This window comes from Zonotrichia albicollis, chromosome 10, assembly GCF_047830755.1.
Source record: "Zonotrichia albicollis isolate bZonAlb1 chromosome 10, bZonAlb1.hap1, whole genome shotgun sequence".
NCBI classification, from domain to species: domain Eukaryota; kingdom Metazoa; phylum Chordata; class Aves; order Passeriformes; family Passerellidae; genus Zonotrichia; species Zonotrichia albicollis.
Window position 1 is genome coordinate 36,410,469 of NC_133828.1, and position 15,386 is coordinate 36,425,854.

At 40.1% G+C, this 15,386-nt stretch overlaps 1 protein-coding gene across 5 annotated transcripts in view; it reads right to left on the minus strand.

Moving 5' to 3' along the window:
• Positions 1 to 15,386, minus strand: part of MYLK (myosin light chain kinase) — a 197,022-nt gene that overhangs the window by 12,914 nt on the left and 168,722 nt on the right. For all 5 annotated transcript variants that reach the window (XM_014265771.3, XM_014265772.3, XM_074548806.1 and 2 more), the window contains 5 exons: positions 13,049 to 13,084; positions 12,867 to 12,960; positions 11,667 to 11,870; positions 7,458 to 7,675; positions 2,099 to 2,222 (listed from right to left, as the gene is read on the minus strand). In XM_014265771.3, the coding sequence (XP_014121246.2) occupies positions 2,099 to 2,222; positions 7,458 to 7,675; positions 11,667 to 11,870; positions 12,867 to 12,960; positions 13,049 to 13,084 (676 nt within the window). The remainder of the gene's footprint in view (positions 1 to 2,098; positions 2,223 to 7,457; positions 7,676 to 11,666; positions 11,871 to 12,866; positions 12,961 to 13,048; positions 13,085 to 15,386) is intronic.

Consider the following 15,386-nt stretch of genomic DNA (forward strand, 5'->3'; position numbering starts at 1 on the left):
CGTTGACTTTCATTTACATTCTGTAATGATGATGTGATAGGTCATTTTGGATAATGGCTCATAGTTGTCAGTCTGTGAAAATAGCTGGGCTGTAAGAAAGTTAAGAGAATGGGAATAGTCTGGGGTGGAGAGGTAAAGTCCAAGTGATGACTCATGGGTCTTCCCTAACTTCTATTACTTTATTCTTATGGCAAGAAAGACAAAAGCTGATTATCACTGCTAATCATTACGGTGGCAATAGCGATGCATCAAAAGAAATATTCTTTACTGTTTTTGGGTAATGTAGTTTTTCCCTCATGACGGGTGAATGATCTTAAATATACCTCACCAAACAAGTAATTTCATAACATATTTCTCAGGGCATATCCAATCAGGCGAATGAGTGTAACACCACCCAACCTCACCAGCTGAACGGTGCAGCATCCAAACACCCTGCTTGGCACTGGGAAGAAGCAGACAGGTCTTTGGCAGGACAGGTCCCCTTTCCCCCGTTCCCTTCGCTTTGTCTCAGGGGATGCCGCTGCTCCCCAGCAGCGCCGCCCTGCAGCGGCAGCCCGGGCTGCATTCCCCGAGCGCTCGGTGCCAGCCCCGGCGGGCGCCTCGCTGCTCACACCGGGAGCGCACGGGAACCCGCCAGGGGCTCTGATCAATAACACCGAGCGGCCCCGAAGGACGAGCGGCTCCCCGAAATGCGGGCGGGGCTGGGCGGGCTGCAGGCGGCGCTGCAGCACCGGGCGATTCCCGGTGTCCGCACCGAGCGATTCCCGGTGTCCGCACCGAGCGATTCCCGGTGCCGCCAGCACCGAGCGATTCCCGGTGCCGCCCGCCCAGCCCGCTCCCGTCCCGGGGCACGGGCGTCTGTCCCCGCGCTGCTGCCTGGGTGGGCTGCCTGACTGCAGCCACGGAACCGTCCAAAGCAGCTTTCCAGATCTAGAGAGAAGTGCTTGGGAGTGAATGGAAAATAGAGGTCCTGTAAATAAACTGGCAGAGCGAAGCGACCTTGAGGCGTGGAGTACACTTCGCATCTGAAATGGAAGATAACAGAAATATCCCGAGGCTTTGCTGGGAGCAAGAGGGAGTTGATGTGGCCGCTTTTGCATAGGCCAAGTAAGGAAATTGTGTTGCTTGGTTTGGGAATGGGAAGAGCCTGAACAAGTGCAGGCTCATGAGAAAAGCAGGAGTAGAGACAACTGAGTAAAAGCGAGGCAAACAACTGTGCATTGCCAGGTCAAGGAACAGGATACCACTCTTTAATAAAGGAGGAAAGGCATGGAGAGGAGTCTTTTAAAAGAACCAATGCAAAGCAGATTTGCCACTGACTTACTACTGAAGCTGGAACAAGGGAGAAGGAACCATGCTCCAAACAAACCTTCTCTTTTCACTTGTTTATATGGCATTGAATGTGTAAAATCACTGCTGGAAGAAAACCACTTGCTGGTCTAGGCATGGAGATACTATTTCCATATACATTTCTCTAGATTCACTGATGTATATAAATATGCTGTATCAAATGATATATAAAAATCAAATCTAATACTCAAATATGTAACCAAGAGCTGCAGCCAACCATCTGCTAAAGTGTTGCAATGAGCTTAATCCATGTTGCTTATAAAATGTACTTATACAGTGGCTTGTGCTTGGTAATAAATTAAAATGCACTGTGAACAGATATGGCAATGCTGGGGTACTTCAGTGTGTCCCACGAGACCCCAAAATTTTGCAAAAGTTTTCTCTCATGGAATAAATAATGGAAATTATTGGTTATTAGTGCATCCTCAAATAATTCTTTTAACATCTGGAAAGGAAAAATTATTCAAAGTTAATAATAAAACAGTCACATTGTCTTTTTAAATGAGATGGAGCACTGCTGATTTATGATGTAAGAGATGCAACATCAAATAGTTGAATTTCCAGAACTGCCAGTTCTGCAGTTTACCAACTGCACCCTTCAGAGAGCAGCAAAGTTTTATTAAACATGATGGAGCTGCTAATTAGAATAAAAAAGGCCTGAAAACTTCAGAAGTTGATGAAAATTTTGTATGTTCAGCAACTGTCAGGATTTGTGAATTTAAAGGAAGAAGAATAGAAAAGTACTCACAAAATGTAGCAGATAACTCCTATACTCCACATATCTGTTTCATATCCAATAGGTTCATAGTTTATAACTTCTGGAGCCACAAACTCAGGTGTCCCAAAGAGAACTTTCAGAGAGCCTGCATTTTCTGTGAAGAATGAAAGAGAAAACCATTAACTGCTGCATGGAGACTTTCAAAAATCATGATAATTGCCCAGTAACTGGAAAACCACATTTGCCCTAATATTTGTGGTTTCATTAAAGAACCATATCAGAAAAAATAAATGATGCCCGGATTGCTGTTTTCTTAGCTGATATATGTCTAGCAATGAAGAATTATTTATTAAGCATCCTCAAGCACACACAGCACTGTATAAGGCACGTAAGAAGGTTCCTATTGCAAGATTAAATCCATGAAAAAGAAGAGACATCAGTACTTAATTCAGATTTGTGTATCCTGAGGTAAAAAAGTGTTTGAGCCTCCATCCCTTTAGCAGTTGCACAAGAGAACTGCAGCACTCCAGTGTCAGAAAGAAACTATAGTTTTCACAAATTATTGAACATTTATCAAGGCTTGGGGCTCTGCATGTTGTAGTAAAAAGAACCAGTCATGATAGAATTGTAACATAGGAAATAACTATTTCAATAGTTTGGGCATGCTGTCAAAACCAGGCTGCCTACAAGCACACCTGTGGTCAAGGGGAAGCACAAATCACCAGCTGCCAGTCACCAGCTGCTCCAAACTCCTGTTCAACTGGCCTGTAGCACAGGTATTCTAGATCTGCTCTGCTTAAACACTCTGTGGATGCTTTTTACATGATCTACAGTGAAGCCACTGCTTCCAATATGAACTGAAAGAATAAGGTCATGAGACATGAACTGGCTTGACATTCTTCTTGTGTTGACCCACCAGCATTGCCCTGCTGGAAAATACAGTGATGGAGGTAAGAGAAAAACCTGTTCATAACCAACTGCTGCCAGATTATGCTGACAGTGTGCAAGTGAGTGATGTGTCTACCCTCCAACATAGTGTGAAACACAGAGTCATTAAGCTAAAAATTCTCAGGCAAATCTCAGTGGGCTCATTTTTATCAGTGCTTGTTCTAAATCGGATGGGAAGAAGAAAAGAATAAGCAAGGTCAGGAAAAAAGAAAACTAAGTAATAGTTTAGGGACTGGGGAGGAAAAAACCCCCACATTCCAGTAATAGAATTGCATTGTAAAAATATAAAAATGTCAGAATATAAGTTGTGTCTGACTTGAAACAGGCTTGGATTTAGGTTGAGAAACTCGTGTCCAGTCTGCATGTCTGCCTTCAGTGTATGCCTTAAGTGAGAATTCATTAGGTTTATCTTTTGTGCAAGAGCAGAAGCCAGATTAGGCACAGTAGAATGTCCTAGTGAGGAACCACTGCTCTCCCAAAGAGATTACCATCTAAACAAAACAGATATGGATGGGAAGGCAAACAGATGTAACACATTCCAGTCCTGCTCCTGTTAAGGTTACCAGGAGTACAGGGATCTGCAGCTCTGCAATCAAGAGAAAAGCTAAAAAATCCTCAAACAACAGCAAGTCAAAGTTTTGAAGAGTCTACAAAAGAAACAACCTGTCCACAACACAGAATATTTTTATTTACCAGAACTTAATTTAGGAAGTTTTGCAACATAAATACTGATCCCAGTACAGACTCCACTCCCAAACTTAACTCCATTGAAAGCTCTTAAGGCATTTCATGAAATGCAATCAAACACCTGAGCTAGTGCTCTTTTGAGGCACCCAAATCCCCAGTTTACCAAATGGAATCTGAAACATCTATGGGGTTAATAACTTGCCTAATGATTGAGCACCATGCTTGAGGCAACTTTGGAGCACAACCACAACAATTCACTTGCAGTTGTGCCAGTTTCCTATTTTAAATGTTGTGACACCCTTTTTTGCTCTGGTCAGGTATGGTTATAGTAAATTATTTCCAGAAACCTCATTTTTACAAATTTTCCCTGCTCCCACCATTTTTAGAGACAGAGAGAAGGATGCCTGGGAGCAGCTGCAGGAAATTACTCAGAACCTTCCATACAAATTCACCAACATCAAGATCCTCCTGCTCTCTGACTATCCTTTAAAAAGCAAATTCAAAAAGTATTGCACAATATCCCTACAGTCAGATAAGCAGAGTTCTCTTACTCCAAAAGGTATGATAGTTTTTCTAACATGGCATCTAAAATAACTTAGCCTGAAAGAAGGGCAATGTGCTCTCCACAGTGGCAATGAGGAGTCAGAGATCACCTTCTCTTTTGAAGTGCCAGCAGAAAGCCCAAGATCCCATTTTCCCATCTGCCTTCATTTTAAAGTCAACACTTACATTTTTTTTCAAATTGTCCTTAAAAGAAATGACTGAAATTTATCACAATGAATCTATTTTCTAAAAGCTTCATCATGATAATCTAAATCTCAGGCTCAGATTTTCACATCCAAGTTTGGAGGCTTTTCTGTGCGCTGTGTAAACTACCATGAGCAACTATGTATGCAAAAGGCTGGTGTATAAAATGTGCTGCCCACAGGTCAGAGAAATGTGTGGTTTTTTTGAAAACATGGCATTTGAGTGCGAGCATACAGTGTGAAACAACTGACACAGCATTTTCTGTGTATAAAAGAAAAAAGAAGGGAAAAGAGTAAGACCCTTTATATGCAGCAATATGTCAAGTCTTTACCCAGTTGTTTACAAGCTTAGTACACAAGTAAGATCTGTGTTTGGATATCCCTTAGTTCAGATAGAAAGCTGACAAGCTAGCTGGAAACTGTTGCTGACACTGTATATAATCAACTGGTTAAAAAATATATCTTTACAGTACTCAAAAACCATTCTCTTTCTCCTTAAGAAGTTTATCTTAAACAATTTTCTACATGTGTTCCTCAGCACACCAAAAAAGGTCAGGAAAATATCCCACTGCAGCTTTGGTATTTCCTGACAGTGCAAGGGAACTAATTAGCTGCAGGAGATGACTGCAGAAGGAGCTGATCCTAATATCTTTAAAGCTGATCAAAACACTGAATATTTAGAGGCACTAGTTTGCATTAGTTACAGAAAGTCAAATCTCAGAAGTTGAAGTGCAGAATCAGCCACTGCTCCCTTCAGCAATCCCTTGGCTGAGCAGTTTCTGCTCAGTCAGGGTCAGGTCTGTAGGATGAGGGCTCCAATCCCACATCTATCAATGTCAAAGTGAATTTGACAGCCAATTTCAAAGTCACAAAGCTTGAACGAACACAAGGAGGAGGAATGTGCCCTCAGTGCACCACATAAGACAACTGGCAAGAAGCAGGCATTAGTGAAGTGTTTTTAGCTATTTTTGTAAGTAAATGAAACAGTAAAAGTTGCTTTCTGCTCTTGGAACTGAAATGTTACAATTGTTTTTTGCAATTAAAACAGTGCTTCTGCTTGCTGGGCATTGAATGGAAAGGACTTTTCCCTTCCTAGGGCATGCCACCCACGATGGAGTTACCCAGAATGGCAGGCTGATGAATAGCAAATACCTACAATGGAACCTGGCAAGAATTAGCAGCATATTAAGCCAAATGAATGCACAGTACTGTAAAATCAGAATCAGCATTAATGCCCACAGCTGTCATCCTTCTACATTGAGAGAAATTATCTGGAGTTTAGAGATTTCCTACCTATGGCCTGACTGGAGCAGCTCACAAGCTGCTGTCAGCCATGGCTGCACTGTGATGCCACAATATTACCAGAAAAGTGGGAAAGCTGGTAGATGTGAACAGGCTGCAGAAAACAGGATCTTCTGTTTGCTAAATGTGGGTTCCACTGTGCTCTGAAGTTAAAAAGGTAGCTGAAGAAGTTTCTATAAAAAGGCCATTCCATGTTTACTTTATATCTCTTGTTGATGAAATCCACTCAGTGCAGCAGTAAATGTACAGTTTTCAGGCTGACAGCTGGAACATCATGGGCTGAAATCTTTCCCACACCTCTCACACAAAAATACCAGCACTGGAACTTAGTTAACTGTTCATCTGTTTCCTGAACAAGAACTAAATCAGTTCATGTTCCCAGAACACTACTGGCTCTATATTGGTGAAGGAACAGAAATGGCAGTGACCTCTTTTTTTAATAAATAAAATAAACATCTTAGTGTCCATGTGACCAAGATTCATTTAATACACTATTGGAGCAGAACATAATCTAAAATTCTTCAAAGCAGACTTCTTTTCCCTTATTCATTCAACAAACCATTCCTAGTTTGTTTTAGTAAAATTATGTTCTTGGGAATGCAGTAGTCTGTTACTTCAGTGTTAAAAGAAGTAGGATGAGCTGCATTTAGGCAGATAACTAAAGGTAGATGGTAGTATTTCATCTCTACTCTCTCAAAAATCATTATTATTTTAAATAAGTTTTAAAAATTTTAAAACTAATACTTTTTCAAAATAGGCAAAAGAAGGCAAAAGATTTCAAATAAGAATCCAGCAGTGGACCCTGTTACATAGAGAGCATGAATTCAGATAAGTTGTCCCAATCAATTAATGTCAGGACAGCCACAAATCTCAGCTCTCCCAGTGTAACAGGTTCATAAACTATTTTTCTTCCTTCTAATTCCTGCAATGATTTTTATTTCTTTTGAGAAAATACAAGATGAAAAAAGATCTGTGTAGGACGTTGGTATTGTTTAACACTGAAAATACAACTGAAGAGATTCTTTTTAGAGCTGAACAATAGGAAGACAAGAACCTCTGGAGGTCTTTGGCTATCAAGTTGCAGATCATGTTGGAAGCTTAGACCAAAACGAATGATGGAAAGCAGCTAAAAAGCAGCGTAGGAAGAGGAAGGGCTTGTCAAATGGAATTTCCCCTTGTTGCATTATTTTTAAGTACTGCTGTTACACAGCTCTTTATAAAATCCCTCTTACGTTTAACATGTATGACAATATCCTGCTGTTTAAGATAAGAAATAATAAAAATGACAGGAAAATGTAAAATTACTGTAATTATCTGAAAGGCTTCTTGAGCATCCCCTTAATTTCTGCTGTTAAAAAAAGTTTCAAGGATTTGTAGTATTCATGAAGTATTTAGTTAGAGAGTTAGTGCTTTATGGCACCAAATGTAAATATTTTTTAATATTAGTATTACTGTGTATTTTAGGTGGAATCTACAGGGATATCCTGCTGTGGAAACACATACATTCTGTAAACCCCACTGCAAACTTCTCTTAAAGCTGAGGTGCCCTACTCTCATTCTTGAATGTCTTCTTTTCCCTTTTCTATTTTTCCTAAACCCAGAAATATTTATAGGAAACATGTATTTACTCTCTATGTAATAGTGAATGAATTACTGCTTGTCCTGCCCTCTCCCTTGTGATACTGAAATAGGCAGAGATTCATTACCTAATCTCCTTGCGAGACCAAAGTCAATGAGTTTGATGCTGGTACCAGTCTTGTTGACACACATAATATTTTCTGGCTTCAGATCCAAGTGGACAATACCCTGCTTATGAATGTACTGAACTCCTTCTGAAATCTGCTTCATGTATTTAATGCACTCTCTCTCTGTCAGTTCAAAGTCTTCATCAATGATCCGTTCAAAGAGCTCTCCTCCAGAAACCCTATGAAAGACAGAATAAAAAGAGACTTCTGTAACATGTTCATTTGGGGAATAATCAGGCTTTCTTTTTACAGCAATACAGAGAGCTCCAGCTTGCAGCACAGCAGTCACTTTAGGATGCAATGTGTGTTTTATAATGGCATTTTCCATAGATAAAGGGGTCACGTGGGAAGAATCCCCTCTTTGTGTGGTATAAATCAATAGATGTTTTCTGTTCTGAAACCGTGTTGCAGGTGAGGACTGCGAGACACCACTGTTGTTATTCGAGGCAGGAGGGGTTTGCATCCTGCCTCGGGGACTGTGTCACCTGCAGGTGACAGGGAGTGTGTGCTCTGTGACTGCCACCCTGCAGACATGTGCTCATAGCACTGCTCCCGACTCCGAGCACGCACTTCCCATTTCTCCTTTCCCTCCTGTGAGCCAGCAGTGCACAAGTGCTGATAACGTAGTGTAGAAATAAAACTAAAATAGATGAAATGGGTCCCAGGGAAAGAGGACAAAACTGCAAAGAGATGAGCAAAAATTCAGGAAGAGAGATTGAGAGTGACTAAGGCTGAAGGAAGAAGAATTCTGATGTTATGGTTAACTGGAATGCAAAGCTCAAAGGGTAAATTACTGACCCAAGTGAGCTCAGAGGGAATTTCCTCCTCAGCCATGACAGGAGAAGGATATAACCCACAACACTTTCTAAAGTGTTGGTATTTTTAGCTGAGCCCTGATCACACTCCTTGTAGGTTAATTCCATTTTAATGCTAATTTAGGATGTGAAATAATTGTCCTTTCCTGGGTAGCATCTCCTGGATTGAACTGTTCGTGCAACTGAAGTGGGACATTTTTAACCTAGCTTTAATAAAGCATAATTTAAATTGTGGCTTACTGGGTTTGGTAGGCTTTTTCATTCTGTTTTTGTTTGAGTTTGTGTTGTGTTTTGTTTTGTTTCTTTGGGATTTTTTTGTTGATTTTATTTTGTTTTTTAAATTTTGATTAATCACTCAACTGGTTTATCTGCTTGCATCCAAAGATGGGAAATACTTTTTTTCTTTCTGTGGGTGAACGACCCCTAAAGAAAGAAGCACACAGTGAAGAGCAGCTTTGCTTTTAGAAATTAAACACACTATGGTCTTTATATGGTTTAATATTTTGCAGGGTTCATGGTTATTGCCAAATGCAATTGCACATTGCAGTTACAGAAGGAAAACCCGCAGCTGAAAGGCGGCCTTGCCATGCTTGCAGGTTGCCAGATACATGATTATATCCCTCATGAACCAAACTGAATTTGAAACATCTGAAGTTCTGGATGCGTTTCTTGCTTTGGCTATAAAATTTCAGAAAATATGTAATTAGAAATGCATTTGTGGTTTCCTATGAATATGAAAATAGTAAGAAGAGCATGTGCTTGACAAACAGCGAGGTTATGTTGGATTAGAGCACATTTGTAACATAAAGCAATAGTATTGCCAGACCTGTTGAATAAACATGCAGGGGATCTACTGTGTTCTTGCTTTGCTAAGGCATTAACCAGTATGGGTGTTTATGAAAACATCTGCAGGAAAAAAGTTTGTATGAGGAGTACTCTGCAACTCCAAATGATAATCATCCTCATCCTAAAATGCACCAGTTGTTTCTGACTGTTTAATGCAGATAGTGACGACTTATTTGTACTATAAAAGTGCCTCCCTTCCCAGATCCCTAAACGGAACACTTTTCAGAAATTCTAACATTTCTCAAGCCCCACTTTTTAGTATATTTTTGTAAATAAACCACTGTTAATACACCTGCCTGCTGTTTTTACCATGGGAGCTCTCAACACCCTGGTAGCAATGGTAGATTAAACTGCAATGCATTTATGGGACGAATACTCTTGCATTTATATCAGGAGCCAAATCCAATTTGATTTTTGCCAGGTTAAGAAGCTGAATAAAATTAGTGTGAATGAGGTTCTACACATACACAGGAGGAGAAGTTGGCTTTGTTCAGTCACAACTAGTTCAGAATCCAAATATCTATTTTTTTCTGGATTCTCCTCTTTTCAGTCTTTTCTACATGAGTCATACAGGAAAATATTCTTATCTATGGAATCACAGAATACTCATCGAAGGTTTTGGTCCAGTAGGAACAGTGAGAAGAATCCACCCTGGAGTTGCCCAGGCAAATACTGAAGTGCATTTTTAAAAATCTACCTTAGAAAAAAAAAATTTCAATTAATTTGTACTAGCCTAAATCACATCAAATGATAGAACCTAGTGCTAACATTTTGCTCCAATAATCTTAATTTGCAATACAATAATCTCCTTCTGTTCTATGTCAAAATAAACTGACTATCTGAAGTATATAAAACTTTGAGGCACTTAGCCCTCAGTGCTGAATTAAAGTGTCAACATGCTACTATTTTCAGATTTACTTTTTCCACTGAGATTTTTACAGTGGAACCAATATGTTCCTATATTTGAAAAGGAAATGCCTGAGATTTGCCTCTGACTTCCAGTAAATGTTAGATGGAATGGTTTCCAGGCAAGATCATATCATTATAGTGTTTAATTTAAAAGTAATAATAAAAAATCTGATTTTATTTTGAATATGAAATCAAACCATAAAAAATAGTGTAATGAGAAATATTAAAAGGAGAGACTATGAAGTTTAAAAGGTTCCAGGAAAGATATGGGAATAAAATTAAAATGAACAATTTACAATAAATAACAGGAATAAAAATCAAAGGGTGCTTCTCATCAATTTGAGTAGAAGGGGAGTTCCTAAATGCCAGTCACTGCTAAAATCTGATTTAAAACAGACTGATAGCAAGTGAGCTTGATTTATTTGAAATCCATGCATTTAAACTCTGGTGAAAATGAAACAAACAGCTTCCATTGTAAGAACTTTTAAAGCTATTTCCCACAACTTCTTTGATATGCAAAGAAATATTATATTGGCAGCTACAGCAGAATTGATCCCTTGGAGGCTCTTTATCACTACAGGTGCAGCTGCTGGGCTGGGATTGTGTCAGCTGGGTAACAGGGCAGTAGAGAGGCTGCCAGGTCACCTGGCATGAGGTGCCACACAGCTCCTCACTGCTCTGCTGCTGCTCCACACAGTGGAAATGTTGGGGGGGCTCAAAAACCAGAGAAGGCGTTCACCCCAAATTAAAGCCACATCCTACTGAGGCTGGGTGACAAAACTACTTCAAATTTGACTGCAGTTTTCTACATTTTTAAAGAGTAAACCCCCTTTGCTGTCAGGGGGACCTAATGGAATATAAAGCCATATGCTATTCCAGACTTTCTACATCTCCCTGTTTTCCATTAGGTCTGCCAGCTCTCAGTTCCAAGCTAAGTAGGGTTCCCTTCCCTTACCATCGGCAGTTTGCTCAACTGCTCAATTTAAAAATAAAAACACCTTCCTGCACATAAGTTCCAGGGCTGTAAAATCCCATCTCTGAAATATGCCAGTGCAGGAGTAGTTTGCATATAATCTAAGCAAGTGCCAAGGAAGCAAAATAGACATATAGTCTCTTTTGCCTCAAACAATTTATATCTTACTTAGAACTTCCAGCCAGAAAAAAAACCCTGCTTCTCCTTGCATAAGAGAGCACATGAAGTAAATATGGCAGCAGAAGTGTAACTAAAGTAACTTCTTGGGAAAAACATGAGGATTTAATTTTCTTTCCAGTTGGCACTGCCACAAGTATGGGATTCATACTAAGCAGGTGCACTATAGATGATATAAATATTGCTCATGCTGGCCATTATTGTTTGTGAAGACTGCTCAACACAAGTTTAGAACTTCCTAAAGTAAAAGAAGTTCACCTTAAACACATTTTAGATTCTAAATGAAAGTCCAAAATGCAGCTAATTTTGTTGCCACCTCTCCCAAATGGACATCCAGGCTCTGCAAATCCTGAAGGGTTTGACAGTCTTGTGTCTTTAAGTTGCTACTTTTGTACACACAACTATTTTCAACATTATTAATTTTGTCAGTGTGCTCTGCTTTATACTTACATTTCCAAAACCATAACGATGTTGGCTTTTTCTTCAAAGGCATCTACACATTGGACAAGTTTTGGATGATGTAGGCAGTTCATGATGCTGATTTCTTCCCTTATGTTTTCTTTTTCCTTAGCAGAGTATGCTTTGAAAAATTTTCCTGCCCAAACTTTTCCATTCTTCTTTTCAACAAGCCTGAAGACTTGTCCAAATTTTCCCCTGAAAATATAGAACTATTTCCATAAAATGTTTTCGCAATATATGAGCCACAACAAATAGCAACAATTTACTAAATATTCCAGCACAACAATCTACTAAATATTCCGGCACAACCATTCCATTCTGAAATTAAAATGTCTTAGTATCAAGTAATATTCTATACTGATCTGCAAGAACTTTTGAATGAATACCATGTTTAGAGATACTCTGCCATTCCAGTTAACAAGTCTTACATAGGAGAGTTCAAAAACTGGGACTCCTGCCCGGCTTTAATTCAGGTCTTTTTGCACACAGTTTTCTATAGGTCATACACCTCTGAAGATGGCACATCTCAGGTACAGGATTTAGGTGAAATCAGAATCTGAATGCTCAAGGCTTCAGCACTATTGTTTCCCTTTGCTGTAATGTACAATTCTTAGCTCTGTGTTACACTTCTCAGGATTTGTTCGTGGCAGCACAGAGGATCCCCTGGCCTTCAGCACTGATCACTGAAGGATTATCATGGCCTGCAGTTCACACCAGCACGAGCTGGGGCCCTGAGAAACACAGCCAGGCTAATCACTGACCTTCTCTCAGCAATAGCATTAATGCTCTTGGGATTATGGCTGCTGTCAACAGAGATTCCAGCCCGTGGGCAGGATAATCTTATTACCACTAATGGGTATAATGGAAATGCAAGTACACAGTGTGTACCTTTTTCTTTTCAGATAGCTTTTAGGACACTGAAAAACGAATGAATCCTCTAGCTTTCTTCATATGTGGGCTCTATTTGCCAGAAATACATGTAGTGCCTATTTAAAATTATCAGCTAATAGAAGCAAAGAATCTTTATGGAGTGGAAGCCAAAATACATTGAAAACTATTTTTACTGCAAGAAAGGAGCCCAACTGGGATGCTGAAAGTGCAAGACAGTCAAACAATACATGCACATGATCTTCATAACTGGCTGGTAGCCTTGAAAACTGTGTGTCTTCAACAGCACAGCCCAGTACTTACGATCCCAGCCTTTCTTCAATGTTGTAGACATCTGACACCTTCTGTTCAGTGTTGATTGTAACTGTCCGATATTCCACCTCTGTTTCTTTCTCCTCTACAAATAACATTAAGGACCATGATTACAAACCTCCAGAAAACGTGAATGAAGGACACAGCTTTGTGTTAAAACGTGCACTTCTTACCATCGTCAGATAGCTCTGCTTCATCCTCTTTAGGTTCTGTGATGAAAATAAAAAGACATGAATAGCTTTTTACATGGGATATATACTTATGTAAGTATATTCACTCATATAAGATATTCAAAGTGACATGGAATATTCAAAGTGACAGGGACAACTGATAGACCCTATGGCAAAACAGCAAAAAGCAGTCAGGGAGTTTTTGCATTAACTTCATAATTAAAATCTCTTCACCACTTCTTCATCACTATTGACTATCCAGTCACAGTCTAGTCACCATTTCTGAATGAATCACATTCCTGTGGTTTGCAGTACTTGTCAATTATACCTGTCTACTAGAAACATCAGCATACTACATCAGTTCAAAGTAATCTAATACCTTTAGAATGCCTCGGTGGAGTAGAAAACAAATTAAAAATATTAAAATCAATAACACTTCTCGTTTCATGACAATTTTTGCTTGGCTTTGATGTGCCTTTTTTTGAATCGTGAAGCCAAAAGTTAGGCAAGTAAGTACGCGAAAAAATTCCCTGCAAAGCATCCAGATAAAGTTTTCAGACTCAAAATATTGAGAAAATCTGAACAGCAAGCATTCCCCTGAGCATGGCTGAATTCTGCAATCACTAAGGTTCAAGAGGAGCCTCAGTTCTGCAGGCAGACTCAAAGACAGGTGAACCCAGTGACCTAAGTCAGAGTAAAAAGTTGGCCTGAGTGTCCTGATTTTCATTTCTAATTTCCATGTACACGAACTGCCTGCAGCACTGCTTTTTGCCCCTGCGTAAGAGGGGAAAGGAGCTATAGCTGGGATGTTTTACATCACTTACACCACTTGGGCTTGCTCCTAAGACCTGTGGCTGTGACCAGCGATTTGAAAAACTGCAAAGGCTGTCGTTACCCAGTTAATTCTCCTATAGCTGCTGAAGCTGCACTTTTCCATCATGGGGTGCAAGCCTAACCAAGGGATTTATCCCCCCTGTGTCAGCAGATCTGTGTTATTAAATTAATGCTGTACTCTGGGTGCTGTTAGGTGCTTTAGAGCACAGAGTTAGATGCAGAGGATGAGTAGAAAACAACAGAATTAAAGGGTGCAGGGGGAATGGATTATCTGGTCTGAGGCATCACCCTTTCACATCCTACACAAAATGCTGCATCTGTGTGCATCTGTGCCGGTAGCAAAGCCAATCAAGTGGATTAAGTCTGTTGCTAAAGCCTTTCTCTCTGTTTTGTCTGGAGCTGCAAGCCTTGCATATTCCTGCACAGAAGAGTTGGTTTGCAGAGATCTACCAGAAGAGCAGGGAGGGAAGGGAGCCTTCCCCACCCGGGGTAGCTGTTCTCAGACCTTCCTCAGCTGCAAACCACTCCTGCACAGAGCACATAACATTTTCCTCCCCTTTTAAGGGCTGTGTAAGGGAGCTGCTCCCAGCCAGGCTGCCAGTAGGTAATGCCTGCCAAATACTGCTTAGACAAGGAGTCAGTGCCCGGTTCTGCAGCCTCACTGCACTGAAGCCACAGAATAGGAACAGTTTGGTCCACCAGTGGAAGCCTAAATTATCTAAGTGGTACATATCTGATCTTGGTAAGTGCTGAAAAGCTGTGCTAAAACCTTTCTCGGAAGTGAGTCAACAGTACCAAATTTTCCTCAAACATGGCAATGCATGCTTTAATCTGTTGAGACTTACAACCTTATTTTAGTTTTCCTCAAATGCACTGTGAAAATTGAGCCATGCCTTTCTTCACTAAGATCATACTCACATTGCTAATATGTGCTGGCCACCTCAGTATGAAAATCGGTAATCAGACTTCCTGGCAGCCTAGAAAACCCTGAGTTACTCAGCTAAGTGTTCACAAAGATGGCAGCTTAAAGTCCTGACTTTGACAGGTGCTGAAAACATGCATTTTCCACTGCCTTTAATTAAAGCACCAGTTATAGTCTCACACTTGAAAAATCACACTTTAAATGATTTGCTCTTTTTCCATACTATCTCCAATAGCAAGAATTGAAATCAATAAGGCCTAGAATTGAGAGCACAAGGACAACCTCCTCCCTCCTGCAAGCAGAACACATTTTCTTTATGCTCAAAACAACTTTTTTGTTGCTTTTTAAAAATGTGTATTGCAATGACTCATACACTTTCTAGCCTTTTGTACTAAATCTATGCAAGAAAATGCTCAGACTTCAATGGAAAAATAACTTGTTTGCTTTGGTCCAGCAGAGGTAGTGGTTGTTCTAGCAAAAACATAGAGAAGAGTCAGGTCTCCAGCCCCAGAAGGTGTTTGTCCTGCAACTAAAGAAAGAGGGCATTCAAACACAGGGAATTTTATTATGAAGAGCCAATACCAT